This window comes from Ictalurus punctatus, unplaced genomic scaffold (genome assembly GCF_001660625.3).
Source record: "Ictalurus punctatus breed USDA103 unplaced genomic scaffold, Coco_2.0 Super-Scaffold_100071, whole genome shotgun sequence".
NCBI lineage: Eukaryota > Metazoa > Chordata > Actinopteri > Siluriformes > Ictaluridae > Ictalurus > Ictalurus punctatus.
The window spans coordinates 522,501-543,232 of record NW_026521092.1 but is presented as its reverse complement, the minus strand read 5'-3'; the positions used below and the strand labels follow the sequence as shown (position 1 = coordinate 543,232).

The 20,732-nt window shown below is 43.2% G+C and overlaps 1 protein-coding gene across 6 annotated transcripts in view; it reads left to right on the top strand.

The window, feature by feature from the left end:
* Positions 1-20,732, top strand: part of LOC108277799 (cGMP-dependent 3',5'-cyclic phosphodiesterase) — a 298,719-nt gene that overhangs the window by 241,294 nt on the left and 36,693 nt on the right. For all 6 annotated transcript variants that reach the window (XR_008395158.1, XM_053679207.1, XM_053679210.1 and 3 more), the window contains 3 exons: positions 14,073-14,147; positions 14,241-14,282; positions 14,484-14,552. Coding sequence is in view for 5 of the 6 variants with exons in the window: in XM_053679207.1 (XP_053535182.1) it covers positions 14,073-14,147; positions 14,241-14,282; positions 14,484-14,552 (186 nt within the window). In the remaining variant the exon portion in view is untranslated. The remainder of the gene's footprint in view (positions 1-14,072; positions 14,148-14,240; positions 14,283-14,483; positions 14,553-20,732) is intronic.

Genomic DNA, 20,732 nt, shown 5'->3' with positions numbered 1-20,732 from the left:
CCAGCTGTTAAACACCGGTCGTCTCCTCATGCACTCAGAACTCTCATATTCACGTAGCTGCTCATTCATTGTGTACAGTCATAAAGGCAAAATGACTACTTTTTTTTTTTTATCACGCCACTCGCCATCACGTGTGTGTGTGTGTGTGTGTGTGGACATCAGTGTGTTCACCGGTAGGCAGGATGTCACGGGGCCGAGTTTCCCGCTGGTCATTATGAGATGGACGCGTATAAGAAGAAGAATTCGAGTCTTGTGTTCACACGGTTTGATTTGTGAGGTTGATGTGTTTGTGAAAGAGTGTGATGTTGAAATAAATTTACCTTCACGGGTCATGAGAACATTCGGTTCCTTCCGATTCAGCAGTAGTATTCTACGTTTGCTGAAAATCTTCAGTTCTTTAAACAGGACAGGAGATTACGGATCTCTCCGAAAAACATGAGATGATTGCGGCTTGCTGTCTATCTTTATAAGAGCCAGATGTTTAACGTTAAACTGCTGATAACTGCTGAGAGAGACAGGGAGAGACAGGGAGGGAGAGAGAGACAGGGAGAGACAGGGAGGGAGAGAGAGACAGGGAGAGACAGGGAGGGAGAGAGAGACAGGAAGAGATGGTGAGGGAGAGAGAGACAGGAAGAGACAGGGAGGGAGAAAGAGACAGGAAGAGACAGTGAGGGAGAGAGAGACAGGGAGAGACAGGGAGGGAGAGAGAGACAGGGAGAGACAGTGAGGGAGAGAGAGACAGGGAGAGACAGGGAGGGAGAGAGAGACAGGGAGAGACAGGGAGGGAGAGAGAGACAGGGAGAGACAGGGAGGGAGAGAGAGACAGGAAGAGATGGTGAGGGAGAGAGAGACAGGAAGAGACAGGGAGGGAGAGAGAGACAGGAAGATACAGTGATGGAGAGAGAGACAGTGAGGGAGAGAGAGACAGGAAGATATGGTGATGGAGAGAGAGACAGTGAGGGAGAGAGAGACAGGAAGATACAGTGATGGAGAGAGAGACAGTGAGGGAGAGAGAGACAGGAAGATACGGTGAAGGAGAGAGAGACAGGGAGGGAGAGAGAGACAGGAAGATACGGTGAAGGAGAGAGAGACAGGAAGATACGGTGAGGGAGAGAGAGACAGGGAGGGAGAGAGAGACAGGAAGATACGGTGAGGGAGAGAGAGACAGGAAGAGACAGGGATGGAGGAAGAGACAGGGAGGGAGAGAGAGACAGCAAGAGATGGTCAGGGAGAGAAAGACAGGAAGAGACGGTTAAGGAGAGAGAGACAGGAAGAGATGATGAGGGAGAGGGACAGGAAGAGACAGGGAGGGAGAGAGAGACAGGAAGAGATGATGAGGGAGAGAAAGAAAGGGACAGAGGAAAACAAAGGGAGAAACATAGTGTTTTAGTTATTTTATTATTTACATTCATTTATTGTAGCTAGTCAACTCTACAATTTAAAGAGCACTGTGTGTGCGCGTGTGCGAGTGTGTGTGTGTGTGTGTGTGTGTGTGTGTGTGTGTAGTAAAGACTGGAGTAAGTGTGTCCTCCTCAGTATTCTGTAGTTTTTTTACTCTCTTGTGTCTCAGGGGCCACATTAGCATAAAAGCCTTATCAGTGTTTATACAGATTCCTACATCATCCTACATCACACACACACACACACACACACACACACACACACACAACCATGCTCTCTTTCTCTCTTTGTTCTCTTTTGCTAAACTATCTGCTCATCCATCTTTAATTCTTTGCAAACATCCAACTTTAGCCAGTCTCACACACACACACACACACACACACACACACACACACACACACACACACACACACACACACACACACCCTTGTACTGCAGTATTTGTGTTTTTTGTCCACATGACCTCTTTAGTCCTCATGATGTCTGTGTATAAACAAGATTCTGTGATTTACAGAAGTGATAGAATTACAAAATGTATGGTTTTGAAATCTGATTGGCTGAACCGTGTTCAAATCCTCAACAATAAACACACGCGTGCGAGTGCATCAAAGCAACTGAAAGCTGTATTAATGCGCCAGATTTTAAACCACTAACACCACTACAGATTGCCCTGTTGCAACACTTGATTGCGAATATTATTAATAGCAAATGACATTATTAGCATGTTTTGTCATGTGACTGTTTTATAAAAGCACTACGCCTCAAGGCTGTGTGTTAGTGATTTTACCACAGGTAAGGTAGGTTTACACACTCTGCGTCACATCCCATAAACACTACAAAATCTGCACATTTCGGATAGTAGTTCCCACTGTAAGATGAATGATTGGTTTATATTTATGAGCTCATTCTAATATGTTATTGTTTCTAAGCAACAGCTGATGCAGAGCGCTGTGTTCCTTTTATCCTGTCCCAAGACTGAGGTTGCCTTTCTTCTTTTTTTTCCCCTACCCCTCTATTTCTTCTCCTTCCTCCCATCAAGTTGATTTTGATCCCCAGTGTGAGTGTTTTATTTCCTGGGGGCATTCAACATCAACAAGAGCTTCCTGCTGAACTCAATGGTGTTTGGATTAGCTGTGTAGCACAGCCTTTTAGAGCTGTTAGATTGGCTTTAAGAGAAAGCAAACACACTACACTACTGTACAGTACCCTACACTACACTTCTCTATACTACACAGTACAATACCCTACACGTCATTGCGCTACAGTACACTTCACTACACTACACTACACTACAGTGCACTACACTTCAGTACACTTCACTACACTACAGAACAGTGCACTACACTACTGTACAGTACACTACACTACACTACCCTACAGTATAATACCCTGCACCTCATTGCGCTATAGTACACTTCACTACACTACCCTACAGTACACTACACTACTGTACAGTACAATACCCTACACCGCATTGCACTATAGTACACTTCACAACACTTCACTACACTACAGTGCACTACACTACCCTACAGTACACTACCCTAAACTACACTACACTACCCTACAGTACACTACCCTAAACTACACTACACTACACTACAGTATAATACCCTGCACCTCATTGCGCTATAGTACACTTCACTACACTACCCTACAGTACACTTCACTACACTACCCTACAGTGCACTACCCTAAACTACCCTACAGTATAATACCCTGCACCTCATTGCGCTATAGTACACTTCACTACACTACCCTACAGTACACTACACTACACTACTGTACAGTACAATACCCTACACCGCATTGCACTATAGTACACTTCACAACACTTCACTACACTACAGTGCACTACACTACCCTACAGTACACTACCCTAAACTACACTACACTACCCTACAGTACACTACCCTAAACTACACTACAGTACAATACCCTACACCGCATTGCACTATAGTACACTTCACAACACTTCACTACACTACAGTGCACTATACTACCCTACAGTACACTACCCTAAACTACACTACACTACAGTACACTACCCTAAACTACACTACAGTACATTACCCTGCACCTCATTGCGCTATAGTACACTTCACTTCACTACACTTACTTCACTACACTACACTACACTACACTACACTACAGTGCAGTACATTACCCTACAGTACAATACACTACACCGCATTGCACTATAGTAAACTACACACACTACTCTGCACTTCACAACACTTCACTACACTACAGTGCACTACACTACCCTACAGTACACTACCCTAAACTACACTACACTACACTACCCTAAAGTACACTACCCTAAACTACACTACACTACACTAGAGTACACTACCCTACAGTACACTACCCTAAACTACACTACACTACACTACACTACACTACACTACAGTACACTACCCTGCACCTCATTGCGCTATAGTACACTTCACTTCACTACACTTCACTACACTTACTTCACTACACTACACTACACTACACTACAGTGCACTACACTATGGTACACTACCCTACAGTACAATATCACACATTTCATTACACTACAGTGCACTTCATTACAATACTATACACATCATTACACTCGCTTGATTGCAGTACACTACACTATAGTACACTACACTACAGTGCAGTACATTACCCTACAGTACATTACACTACAGTACACAATACTACACTGCACCACACTACAGTACATGACCCTACAGTACATTACACTACACTACAGTGCAGTGCAGTACAGTACAGTACATTACCCTACAGTACATTAAAATACATTACACTACACCGCACCACACTACACTACATTACACTATACCACACTGCACCATATTACACTGCACTACACTACGCTACAGTGCACTACCCTACCCTACAGTACAATACCCTACACCTCACTGCGCTATAGTACACTGCACCACACTACACGCTGCACTACACTGCTGCACTACGCTGTACTGGCTCACTGTGTGACTGTTTTACTGTTTACACTGTTTACACTGCTGCACTACACTGCACCACACTACATTACAATGCTGCACTACACTACAGTGCACTACATTACATTACACTGCTGTACTATACTATATCACACTGCTGCACTATACTACACTATATTACACCGCTTCAGTACACTACACTGCTGCACTACACTACTGCACTACACTACACTGCACTAAACTGCACTGCAGCACTACACGGCACTGCAGCACTAAAACGCACTGCTGAACCACAATACACTGCTGCATTACACCAGACTGCACTGCACCACACTGCACTGTTGCACTGCACCACATGGTATTGCTGCACGGCACCACACTGACCTGCTGCACTACACTACACTGCTACACTACACAACACTTCACTATACTGCACTGCTGCCCTACACTACTGCACTATACTACACTGCACTGCTGCACAACACTACACTGCTCCACTGCACTGCTGCACTACACTGCACTGCTACATTACATTGCGCTGCAGCACTACACCGCACTGCTGAACCACATTACACTGCTGCATTACACCAGAATGCACTGCTGCACTGCACCACACCGCACTGCTGCACGGCACCACTCTGACCTGCTGCACTACACTACACTGCTACACTACACAACACTTCACTACACTGATGCCCTACACTACACTTCATTGCTTCCTTACACTACACTGCACTACACTATAATGTACTACACTGCTGCAACATATTACACTGCTGCACTGCACCACACTACACTTCACTGCACTGCTGCACTACACTACACTCCTGCACTACACTACACTGCACTGCTGCCCTACACCACTGCAATACACTACATTGCTACACTACACTGCACTGCTGCACTGCACTGCACCACACTACATTGCACTGCTGTATTACACTGTTGCACTACACTATAGTGCACTACATTACATTATGCAGTCACCATTGAGGGGGTAAAGGTGGAGGTGGTAAACACTTACAAGTATCTGGGAATTCATTTGGACAATAAACTGGACTGGTCATTCAACACTGAAGCACTCTACAAGAAAGGGCAGAGCAGGCTGTACTTCCTGAGGAGGCTGCGGTCCTTTAATGTCTGCAGCAAGCTCCTCTGGATGTTCTACCAGTCTGTTGTTGCCAGCGTCCTCTTCTATGCTGTGGTATGCTGGGGAGGAAGCAGTAAGAAGAAGAACGCTGGCCAGCTTTCCTTACCAGCCTGTCCAGTCGGACAGGCTGGTAAGGAAAGCTGGCTCTGTTGTGGGAGCAGAACTGGAGTGTATCACTTCAGTGTCAGACAAAAGGACCCTGAGTAAATTGATTAATATCTTGGACAATGACTGTCATCCACTCCATAACACTATCATAAAGCGAAAGAGCTTGATCAGTTGGAGCCTCCAACTGACAGCCTGAGGAAGTCTTCTGTCCCTAGGGCTATGCAACTCTTCAATGCTTCACTTAAAGTAAGAGGTGAGATAGACTTCTCTGCATAGTCTATCTGCCTCTTCACCTTTTCATATATTCTCATACACTTCCATGACCTCTTACAATGTTGTGTACTGGCTCACTGTGTGACTGTTTTCCTGTTTACACTGTTTATGGACTATATTAGCCCACATGTACAACCCCTACCTCTATTTCCCAGTCTGTGGACCCTTGATTTGGTATATTTTACTGTTTTTTTATTAGTTATTCTTTTAGCATCCTGCTTATACTTTATTGTATGTTGTATTGTGTGTGATGTCTTGAGCTACTGGGACCTTGAATTTCCCCTTGGGATCAATAAAGTATCTATCTATATATCTATCTATCTATCTTACACTGCTGCACTATGCTATACTATATTACACTGCTGCACTACACAATATTACACTGCTGCAATACACTACACTGCTGCACTACACTACACTTCTGCACTACATTACACTGCTGTACCACACTACACTGCTGCACTACACTACACTTCGGCACTACGTTACACTGCTGTACCACACTACACTGCTGCACTACACTGCACTTCTGTACTACACTACACTGTTGCACTTCACTACACTACTGTACTACACTACACTACACTGCTGCACTACACTACACTACTGTACTACACTACACTACAGCACTACACTACACTACTGTACTACACTACACTGCTGCACTACACTACACTACTGTACTACACTACACTGCTGCACTACACTACACTACTACACTGTACTACACTACACTGCTGCACTACACTACACTACTGTACTACACTACACTGCTACACTACACTACTGTACTACACTACACTACTGTACTACACTACACTACAGCACTACACTACACTACTGTACTACACTACACTACAGCACTACACTACACTACTGTACTACACTACACTGCTGCACTACACTACACTACTGTACTACACTACACTGCTACACTACACTACTGTACTACACTACACTACACTGCTGCACTACACTACACTACTGTACTACACTACACTACACTGCTGCACTACACTACACTACTGTACTACACTACACTACACTGCTACACTACACTACACTACTGTACTACACTACACTACACTGCTACACTACACTACTGTACTACACTGCTGCACTACACTACACTACTGTACTACACTACTGTACTACACTACACTGCTACACTACACTACACTACTGTACTACACTGCTGCACTACACTACTGTACTACACTACACTACACTGCTGCACTACACTACACTACTGTACTACACTACTGTACTACACTACACTACACTGCTACACTACACTACACTACTGTACTACACTACTGTACTACACTACTGTACTACACTACACTACACTGCTACACTACTGTACTACACTGCTGCACTACACTACACTACTGTACTACACTACTGTACTACACTACACTACACTGCTACACTACACTACACTACTGTACTACACTACTGTACTACACTACTGTACTACACTACACTACACTGCTACACTACTGTACTACACTGCTGCACTACACTACACTACTGTACTACACTACTGTACTACACTACACTACTGTACTACACTACACTGCTGCACTACACTACACTACTGTACTACACTACACTGCTACACTACACTACACTACTGTACTACACTACACTACACTGCTACACTACACTACACTACTGTACTACACTACACTACTGTACTACACTACACTGCTGCACTACACTACACTACTGTACTACACTACACTGCTACACTACACTACACTACTGTACTACACTACACTACACTGCTACACTACTCTACACTACTGTACTACACTACACTGCTACACTACACTACACTACTGTACTACACTACACTACACTGCTGCACTACACTACACTTCTGTACTACATTACACTACACTGCTACACTACACTACACTACTGTACTACACTACACTGCTGCACTACACTACACTACTGTACTACACTACTGTACTACACTACACTACACTACTGTACTACACTACACTACACTGCTGCACTACACTACACTACTGTACTACACTACACTACACTGCTGCACTACACTACACTACTGTACTACACTACACTGCTACACTACACTACACTACTGTACTACACTACACTACTGTACTACACTACACTGCTGCACTACACTACACTACTGTACTACACTACACTGCTACACTACACTACACTACTGTACTACACTACACTACACTGCTACACTACTCTACACTACTGTACTACACTACACTGCTACACTACACTACACTACTGTACTACACTACACTACACTGCTGCACTACACTACACTTCTGTACTACATTACACTACACTGCTACACTACACTACACTACTGTACTACACTACACTGCTGCACTACACTACACTACTGTACTACACTACTGTACTACACTACACTACACTACTGTACTACACTACACTACACTGCTGCACTACACTACACTACTGTACTACACTACACTACACTGCTGCACTACACTACACTACTGTACTACACTACACTACACTGCTACACTACACTACTGTACTACACTACACTGCTGCACTACACTACACTACTGTACTACACTACTGTACTACACTACACTACACTACTGTACTACACTACACTACACTACTGTACTACACTACTGTACTACACTACACTACACTACTGTACTACACTACACTACACTGCTGCACTACACTACACTACTGTACTACACTACACTACACTGCTACACTACACTACACTACTGTACTACACTACACTACACTACTGCACTACACTACACTGCTGCACTACACTACACTACTGTACTACACTACACTGCTGCACTACACTACACTACTGTACTACACTACACTACACTGCTGCACTACACTACACTACTGTACTACACTACACTACACTGCTACACTACACTACTGTACTACACTGCTGCACTACACTACACTACACTGCTGCACTACACTACACTACTGTACTACACTACACTACACTGCTGCACTACACTACACTACTGTACTACACTACACTACACTGCTGCACTACACTACACTACTGTACTACACTACACTGCTGCACTACACTACACTACTGTACTACACTACACTGCTGCACTACACTAAACTGCACTGCTACAATACACTTCTGTACTACACTACACTGCTGCACTTCACTACACTACACTGCTGCACTACACTACACTACTGTACTACACTACACTACACTGCTACACTACACTAAGCTGCACTGCTACAATACACTGCTGTACTACACTACACTGCTGTACTACACTACACTACACGGCTGTACTACACTACACAAAACTGCACTGCTGCACTACACTGCACTGCTGTACTACACTGCACTGCTGCACTACACTACACTGCTGCACTACACTGCACTGCTGTACTACACTGCACTGCTGTACTACACTGCACTGCTGCACTACACTACACTGCTGCACTACACTGCACTGCTGTACTACACTACACTGCTGCACTACACTACACTACTGTACTACACTACACTGCTACACTACACTACACTACTGTACTACACTACACTACACTGCTACACTACACTGCACTGCTGTACTACACTGCACTGCTGCACTACACTACACTGCTGCACTACACTGCACTTCTGTACTACATTACACTACACTGCTACACTACACTACACTACTGTACTACACTACACTGCTGCACTACACTACACTACTGTACTACACTACTGTACTACACTACACTACACTACTGTACTACACTACACTACACTGCTGCACTACACTACACTACTGTACTACACTACACTACACTGCTGCACTACACTACACTACTGTACTACACTACACTACACTGCTACACTACACTACTGTACTACACTACACTGCTGCACTACACTACACTACTGTACTACACTACTGTACTACACTACACTACACTACTGTACTACACTACACTACACTACTGTACTACACTACTGTACTACACTACACTACACTACTGTACTACACTACACTACACTGCTGCACTACACTACACTACTGTACTACACTACACTACACTACTGCACTACACTACACTGCTGCACTACACTACACTACTGTACTACACTACACTGCTGCACTACACTACACTACTGTACTACACTACACTACACTGCTGCACTACACTACACTACTGTACTACACTACACTACACTGCTACACTACACTACTGTACTACACTGCTGCACTACACTACACTACACTGCTGCACTACACTACACTACTGTACTACACTACACTACACTGCTGCACTACACTACACTACTGTACTACACTACACTGCTGCACTACACTACACTACTGTACTACACTACACTGCTGCACTACACTAAACTGCACTGCTACAATACACTTCTGTACTACACTACACTGCTGCACTTCACTACACTACACTGCTGCACTACACTACACTACTGTACTACACTACACTACACTGCTACACTACACTAAGCTGCACTGCTACAATACACTGCTGTACTACACTACACTGCTGTACTACACTACACTACACGGCTGTACTACACTACACAAAACTGCACTGCTGCACTACACTGCACTGCTGTACTACACTGCACTGCTGCACTACACTACACTGCTGCACTACACTGCACTGCTGTACTACACTGCACTGCTGTACTACACTGCACTGCTGCACTACACTACACTGCTGCACTACACTGCTGTACTGTACTACACTACACTGCTGCACTACACTGCTGTACTACACTACACTGCTGCACTACACTACACTGCTGCACTACACTGCTGTACTGTACTACACTACACTGCTGCACTACACTGCTGTACTACACTACACTGCTGCACTACACTACACTGCTGCACTACACTGCTGTACTGTACTACACTACACTGCTGCACTACACTACACTGCTGTACTACACTACACTGCTGCACTACACTACACTGCTGTACTACACTACACTGCTGCACTACACTGCTGTACTGTACTACACTACACTGCTGCACTACACTACACTGCTGTACTACACTACACTGCTGCACTACACTGCTGTACTGTACTACACTACACTGCTGCACTACACTACACTGCTGTACTGTACTACACTACACTACACTGCTGCACTACACTACACTACTGTACTACACTACACTACACTGCTACACTACACTAAGCTGCACTGCTACAATACACTGCTGTACTACACTACACTGCTGTACTACACTACACTACACGGCTGTACTACACTACACAAAACTGCACTGCTGCACTACACTGCACTGCTGCACTACACTGCACTGCTGCACTACACTGCACTGCTGTACTACACTGCACTGCTGCACTACACTACACTACTGCACTACACTGCACTGCTGTACTACACTGCACTGCTGCACTACACTGCACTGCTGCACTACACTACACTGCCGCACTACACTGCTGTACTGTACTACACTACACTGCTGCACTACACTGCTGTACTACACTACACTGCTGCACTACACTACACTGCTGCACTACACTGCTGTACTGTACTACACTACACTGCTGCACTACACTGCTGTACTACACTACACTGCTGCACTACACTACACTGCTGCACTACACTGCTGTACTGTACTACACTACACTGCTGCACTACACTACACTGCTGTACTACACTACACTGCTGCACTACACTACACTGCTGTACTACACTACACTGCTGCACTACACTGCTGTACTGTACTACACTACACTGCTGCACTACACTACACTGCTGTACTGTACTACACTACACTACACTGCTGCACTACACTACACTGCTGCACTACACTGCTGTACTACACTACACTGCTGCACTACACTACACTGCTGCACTACACTACACTGCTACACTACACTACACTGCTGCACTACACTACACTGCTACACTACACTACACTGCTGCACTACACTACTGTACTACACTACACTGCTGCACTACACTACACTGCTGTACTGTACTACACTACACTACACTGCTGTACTACACTACACTGCTGCACTACACTGCTGTACTATACTACACTACACTGCTGCACTACACTACACTGCTGTACTGTACTACACTACACTGCTGCACTACACTACACTGCTGTACTGTACTACACCACACTATACTGCTGCACTACACTACACTGCTGTACTGTACTACACAAAAATGCTGTACAACAATACTGCACCATACTATGCTTCTACACTGCTGCATTACACTACACTGTACTGCCCCACACTACGCTTCTACGCTGCACCACACTATACTACACTGCTGCACCACACTACACTACTGCATCGCATTGCACCACACTACACTGCTGCACTACACTACACTGCTACACTACACTACACTGCTGCACTACACTACACTGCTACACTACACTACACTGCTGCACTACACTACTGTACTACACTACACTGCTGCACTACACTACACTGCTGTACTGTACTACACTACACTACACTGCTGTACTACACTACACTGCTGCACTACACTGCTGCACTACACTACACTACACAGCTTCCACAGCACTTAGTTTAGATCACACCGCATTCTAATAAAGACTTCTGTATAGACTGAGGGGTTACACACTAAACAGTAGAATGGTGGCTCAATAGAGGGGTTATTCTGACACTGGACAGATGGATGAATAGATGAATAAATGTCATCACTAAACTAATGGGAGGGTGGATGAGTTATTTTAACAGATGATGGATGAGTGGTTTATTTTAACAAATGATGGAAGGAATGTAAATGGGTTGTTTTAAGAGATGATTGATGGATGAATGAAGGCTTAGATGCATGGGATACCACACAGATATTACAATCCCAATCCCCAAAAAGTTGTAATGCTGAGTAAAAATTTATTGCAAATCTCATAAACCCGTATGTTATTCACAATATCAAATGTTTAAACTGAGGAAATGTACCATTTTAAGAAAAAAAAAAAGTCATTTAGAATTTGATGGCAGCAACACATCCCAAAAAAGTTGGGACGGGGCACCAAAAGGCTGTAAAAGTAAGTGTTAATAAAAAGATAAGAACAATAATAAAAACAGCTGGAGGTTAATTGAGAACAGGTCAGTAAGATGATTAGGTATAAAAATAGTATCTCAGTGAGGCGTAGTCTTTCAGAAGTAAAGATGGGCAGAGGTTCACCAATCTGTGAAAAACTGCATCTACAATTTATGGAACAATTTGAGAATAATGTTTGTCAATGTAAAATTGTGAAGACTATACATATTTCATCATCTACAGTACATATCATCATCATCAAAAGATTCAGAGAATCTGGAGTAATCTCTGTGCGCAAGGGACGAGGGTGAAAATCAGTACTGCATGCCTGTGATTTTCGGGCCCTCAGGCGGCACTGCATTAAAAACAGGCCTGATTCTGTACTGGAAATCACTGCATGGGCTCAGAAACACCTCCAGAACTCATCGTCTGTGAACACAGTTCACCGTGTGTCTTTTACAGATCACACACGAATGGGACAACATTCCTCCCCCAAAATTCCAGCGACTGGTCTCTTCAGTTCCCAGACATACGGACTGTTGTTAAAAGAAGAAGGGATGCTACACATGGCCCTGTCCCAACTTTTCTGAGACGTGTTGCTGCCATCTAATTCAAAATTGTTATTTTTTTTTCCCCTTAAAATGGTACATTCACTCAGTTTAAACATGTGATATGTTTTCTATGTTCTACTGTGAATAGCGTACAGGTTTATGAGGTTTGTAAATAATGGCGTTCTGTTTTTATTTACATTTTACACGGTGTCCCAACTTTTTTGGAATTGAACACACGAACAGGCGTGAAGGTGGACAGATGAATGGATGAATAAAGTTGTTACTGTAACAAATGACGGATGAAATGAAAGATGTATGAGCGGGTGAATACATGACAGAAATGGATTATGGGTTACCATAGTAACTATCCTGATGACATGGCACCTGTAATTTTAATAGATAGAGGAACAGGTACATGGCCTGATGAATATGGGGACGAACAGAGCAATACAATGTTATCACACAGACAGATAAAAGGATGGAGTGATGCAGTGATGGATGGAGTGATTGACTTACATTCTCTCTCTCTCTCTGTGTGTGTTTTATAGCTGCAGAAAGAGACCCAGTCTCAGTGCTGCTGTCTGCTGCTGGTTTCTGAGGATAACCATCAACTATTCTGTCAGGTGCGCACACGCACGCATGAACGCACACACACACACACACACACACACATTTTCTCTCACTTCTGTGTGTGTGTGTGTGTGTGTAATAAACAGGTGGTTGGGGATAAAGTTCTGGAAGAAGAGATCAGCTTTCCTGTAAGTTTATTACTATTTATGATAAGTATGAGAGATGATGAGAATAAATATGATAACTGGTGTGTGTGTGTGTGTGTGAGAGAGAGAGAGAGAGAGAGAGAGAGAGAGAGAGACACACACACACACACACACACACATTTGTCTGCATGTGTCCCCCTGCATGGACTAATTGCTGTTGTTGATGTTGCTCCTTTTCTCCAGCTGATGTTCGGACGTTTTGGGCAGGTGGTGGAGAAAAAGAAACCCATCACCTTACAGGATGTTAGCCAGGTGACACACACACACACACACACACACACACACACGCATAATTAAGCTAAATTGGCACACATTCATTCTTATTTCCAGATGAATTAAACTGGCAGGAGTTTACAGTCATTTCACTCGCTTCCTCACACACAACATGAAATAAAAGAATTCTGGATTTGTCATTTGTTATGATTGTGTGTGTGTGTGCGTGTGTGAGTGTGTGTGTGTGCGTGTGTGAGTGGTATAAATGAGAACAAATAGTGCGTGTGAGCACAGCATTTAATTGTTGTGTGATTTGTGTTTATGAATCAGATTTTCTGTCATCATTCGTTTCAGATCAGGTTTTTACATCAGCTCGGTTCACTTCAGTCCACTTTAATATAAATCTGTTACGTTCAGCTTCATTTCCTACCCAATCACTGCACCGGAATTTCCCCAAATACAGCAGATACTAACAACTTAACCAATTCATACCAAAGTTTACATCCATTTCTCTCTTAAGTCGGAGGTTTTGTTTGTTTGTTTGTTTGTTTGTTTTAATACAGGTGCACTGAAAGAGTTTTGCGTGTTCCTCTGTTGCCCCAGCAGATGATCAGCACTTTCGATGTCTTTTCTATAAATTGAATACGGAGGCAACAGCATACATCATTATCCAGACCACTGTTTATTTATTTGTTTGTTGGAAAAAGTGGATGATAGACATGCAGCGCCCTCCATTAATATTGGCACCCCTGGTAAATGTGAGCAAAGAAGGCTGTGAAAAATTATCTTTATTGTTTAACCGTTTGATCTTTTGCTCAAAAAATTCACAAAAATATCCTGCTCCCATGCAATTGCAAACACAACACAGGTTTATAAAAAAAAAAATCGTTGTTAAATATAGGTGTGCAACAATTATTGGCACCCCTATGAATTCATATGAGAAAAATATATTTGAAGTATATTCCCATTGATATTTTACATTCTGTTTAGTACGCCTTAGTGACTAGGAACAGGAAATTGTTCAACCATGACTTCCTGTTTCACAGGGGTATAAATATGAGGTAACACACAAGCCAAATTCCCTTAGTCATTCATAACAATGGGTAAGAGCGAGGAATATAGCTGTGATGTGCGGCAAAAGGTTGTTGAGCTTCACATAATGGGAAGTGTCTATAAGAAAATAGCACGAGCATTGAAAATGCCCATTTCCACCATCAGGGCAACACTGTTTATCAACCAAACTACTCGGATTGCTCTGTTTGCTAGTGCAGCTCACACTCTCCCTGACAGACGCACAAGCAAACCAATAATAACCAAGAGTAGGCAGTTCCGTAGCTTATGCTTCCTCCTTGTTCTGTTTGGCAACGTGGCAGAATGGCTGACAACACTGAGGAGCCGGTTAAACAGTTGGTCCTCATTACGAACCAACTCCGCAGTTCCTCAGCTGTACCCAGAGTGCCAAGAGATTACTGCAATGAAAACCAAAACAATAAAAATACAGATTGCTTATTTTTAAAATGTTCATTAACAAAGTAAACCAACTCCACTGATGTATTCAGTATGTAAACTGAAGACTTTAGTAGAAGTGATGTACATTTTAAAATGCACTTATGTCTGATTTTGTTTGAAAGGTTTCATACAATAGATTTACATGTATCCGAGGTCTAAAAACACGTTAACGTGCTCTTAATTTAAATTTCTGCATTACCTTTTTTTCCCTCAGTGTCACAAACGACTCGTTAAATGATTCGTTCTAAAGGATTCGTTCTAAACTCCTCCTTTCCGAGAGCATACTCTGCTCTGATTGGTCGGATATCCTAGTCTGTTGTGATCGGTCTACCGCTGTCAGCGTGTGTAGAAAAGGAAACGCCCACTACCGTAACGGGTTTCAGCTCCGTCTGAAGAAAAAAAAAGTCTGTGTTAACTTTCTGCTGTGTGGATGAGGGGCTGATATGCGGGTAATAAACTAAATGAAGTGTGAGTGATCTGGTCTTCTGCAGTCACGTTTGATGAAACGCGAGTGAGATCCTGTGCCTGTGAAACCGTTACTATCCACAGGCGTGTGGTCGTGCGGTCTGGCTGAATCTTCTAGTGTGTGCGTTCGGAGCATTATAACGGGCTTTTTGTTACAGACCTGCGTAGGTTAGTACAGGAAGTGAGTCTGGAATCAGGAACGACTCGTTTCAGCTGTTCAGACCCGGTTCCTTCGTTTGGGAGTCGATAACTCCGTTTGTCGTGCGCTTTGATTTTTGAAACTTTGCAGACGTTTTACATTCACGAACAGCGCCGTATATAACACACTACATGAAAGGTGGTAATTGACAAACCACAATAGGTGCACTTTAATTACCATTTTAAAACGTTCATTGTTTCTTTTCCTTTTAGATATACATTATACATACACGTATACATTGTGTACATTATGTTAGGAAGTGCATTTTATTGTTTCATTTTATTGCATTGGGTTGGTTCTCCGTGTAGAGCGAGTGTTTTTATCAGTATTGGAAGTAGTGTTTTTGTTGCTGTGTTCAGTAACCTGCAAAATAGTCTTCAAAACAGAATGAAAAATAATCCTGCTCAGATCGTGGCTCATGATCCAGCCTGAAAAAGTCATGATGTGATATATTTTTGCTAGATGGCCCAGTCCTGCAACCTAGAAATGAAAAGTTGGGGTTAAGAGCACGGAGTTTTCAGTCGGACAGGTATTAGCGTCTGAGGAACTAGTGGGTGAGGGCAAAGCCTGGAGGGCAAATGGTGAGTACTCAGCCTTTTATATGAGAAAAGAGACAGCGCTGGTAATACTGTGTCTAACAGCATCTCTGGGGATGCGGGGGATATGAGCGTTCCCATCCACGTGCTCTTAGCCTTTCTCATCACCAGACCTCAGTTCCTAAGGCTCTCTCAGCTTGCTGTCTGGTGCTCATATTAATAGAATGATAGAAACTTTTCTTCTAAGCCATTAAAATAAGAGAGGTTGCAGTAGCACTAGAGGCACCATGAGGGAAAATTGAAGCAGAACTCTTTGCTTTTAGCTGTATTCCTTACGTGAAGTTACATAAAGCATACATAAGAAACCAAGCATTACATGGTGCAGAGTGCAGTGTTTTATTCCTCTCTCACATTACGGAGGAGAGGCTCACACTCCTGCAGCATTGCCCACACAGCCTCTGCATCTATGCTCTCTTGTATTGCTGGAAACACCATCAGTGTTAAAGCTCACAAACTTCTAAATGTAGGAAACATGTATCCACAGATAGGGGGCGCACTTTTACCGCAACCGGTAACACGTCACCCAACGAACCTTCAAAAGGATTACACCAGACCAGTCTGGTCTTTCTGGGTTCAACTGCCATCTGCGATGGACTATAAAACTGATAAGCTCTCTCTCTCTCTCTCTCTCTCTCTCAAGCTGATCACCAAGAATCTGGCTGTGAAGGGACGCCTACTTGTCTCTCATCTGAGATCATAATGAGAGAAATGCTCACCTTACCCAATGACATAAAACCATCCAATGCTAATCAGGAGCGTCGTGCATGTTTTTGTCTTTCTTTTTTCCCTGTGCAAGTTTACTTTCATTTTTAACAGTAAGCAAAACAGCTGCTTTCAGCTTTGTTGGAACAGCTGGACCTCTGAACATGCGAGATGTGAAGAGGACTGAACTCTATCAGGAAGTAAATCCACGGATGGATCAACCTGGAAAAATCCATCTATGCATTCATTTTCTATACTGTTCATCCTACAGGGTCGTGGGGAACCTGGAGCCTATCCCAGTGAGCATGGGGTAGAAGGTGGGGTACACCTGCCATCGCAGGGCACACTCACATACACACTCGCACACCAATTCATACACTTCAGACACTTTTTCACATGTCAATCAGTCTACCATGCATGTGTTTGGACTGGGGGAGGAAACCGGAGTACCCGGAGGAAACCCCCGCAGCACGGGGAGAACATGCAAACTCCGCACACACAGGGCCACGGTGGGAATCGAACCCCGACCCTGGAGGTGTGAGGTGAACGTGAGAACCACTAATCCACTGTGCGCCCCTGCAAAATGCATGTGTAGACAAATTCAAACATGCTGCATGACTTGTAATTGTTATTTCTTTTACCGTGTTGAATAATCTAAAGATGCAAACTGTTCATTAAGATCCTTTCCATGCGTGTGATTTCACTCTGTGCTCATTAACACGGTCGCTCAGTCAGTGATCTCCGTTTATGTCGAGGAAAAAGAAGATCCAATCTCCGTAAGCATTATTCTCATTAGTGTTACAGTTCTTTGGAACTTATCTTGTCATTGGAAATATTTTTAAAATCGTTTCTGTTGCTGGCCCTCCTGTTCTGCCACCCCAATGTGCCTTGCATACATTGACCGACAGATCACTCCTCCACCAATCACCACGCTGAAGCAGATACTTGAAAGACAAGAAACGTAGCAGGTTAAGATTAGAAGAACCACAACAAGAGACTGCTAACTTCCCAGGCAGACTTACTGAAGCTGGTTTAACACTGATGACATCATCAGTACACTGCAACTCTTAAAGGGCCAGCGTATCTTTCACTCTAATATCACATATGACAACACACCTGCACCACGTGCAAGTCTTTTACAGTCCTCGCCATATGTCTGTTTACTATTGTTCTTTTAGAGTCACGTACCATGAGGCACGGCCACGTATCTCACATGGTTCTCAAGCACCCAGACTATTCCGAACTAAGCCTTCAGAAACCGAATCAGTGATTTATTATTGTGTTCGACTACACTTAATGTTCAGTAACTATAATTTCTAATTCAAATTCTTAACTTAAAAGGAGATTTATTTGATGAGATTTAATGAGACTGATCATTTGATGAGACTGTTTAGTTAAATATACAGTGAAGCACCTATACTGCTGGTAGGGACCTTGCATTTCCAGTACTTGTATAAACGGAACCGTTTCCCCAACATGAAGACGTGACGAAACTCTGCCACTTGTTGAGGCATCATCTGAAGCTCATTTTCCGTCTGTTCAGCCCTCACTCCTCCATCACCTCCAAGTGTATTTCTAGTGGTGTGAAGATTGATTCCTGCAGGACAGAATGGACTTGGAGAGAGAAACTTCACTAAACTCTCAGACATCCACTAGTAGCGCAGAACCAGAACAGAGTGCTGCCAGGAGTCAAGTTTTTACAGCTTTCTCTTTGCCAACTCTACGCACAGGGTTGATTTTAGTGGGAATGCAATGACATGCCTTTCCTCCAGCTGAGGGGGAAAAAAGATCAATTATTCACCCTGTAGAACTGCTGTACACGTCTTCCTCTGAAATGATCAGGATCTGACTCTTTGCTGCAGGCAAAATCCAAATAAAGAAGCACTGTCTGGTTAATTCTGAGTTCATTGGCAATGTTTCCGTACTAAAATAAGGACCACTGAAGAACAGACTTTAAGCAGCATTTTCAGCAGTTAAAGAGCGACCTAGCGTTCTGATCAGTTCAGTTCATTACAATGCGGTTCCATTTTATTACAATTCGTTGAAACTCAGCTCAGTTAAATGAAGAGTGTCCAAATGATAAGTTAGAAATTCTATATATTTTGTGGGTATTGTGTGCATAAGTATAAATTATATTAAACATTCACACAGACACACACACGTATAATTATTACATACATTATTAATACAGTGCTGTATTACGTGTAACGTAATACAGTATTTCTTCTGTTTTTGTGTCTCATACTAAATAGTTTTAGATCTTCAAATGAAATACAACCTGAATAAACACACAATACAGTTTTTATTTATTTATTAATTTATTTTATTGAAGCAAAACAATTATCCAACATCTATCACCCGTGTGAAAATCTAATTGCCCACTTAAACGTAAAATCTGTTTGTGCCACTTTTAGCAGCAGCACCTGCCACCAAACACTTCCGCTAACGGAGATCAGTCTTTCACTTACTTCTAGGACTAGGATTTACTTCGGATCATTGTCTCGCTGCATAATCCAGTCGCGCACGAGTTTCAACTTACGGACTGAAGACCAGACATTCTCCTTTAGGATTTTCTGGTAGAGATCAGAATTCATGTTTCCCTCAATATACTGCAAGTTGCCCAGGCGCTGAAGCAGTAAAGCATCCCCACACCATCACACTTCCTCCACCATGCTTGACTGTAGTTATGATGATCTTTTGGTGGAGTTCTGTGTCTGGTTTACGCCAGATGTAACGGGACCCCCGTCT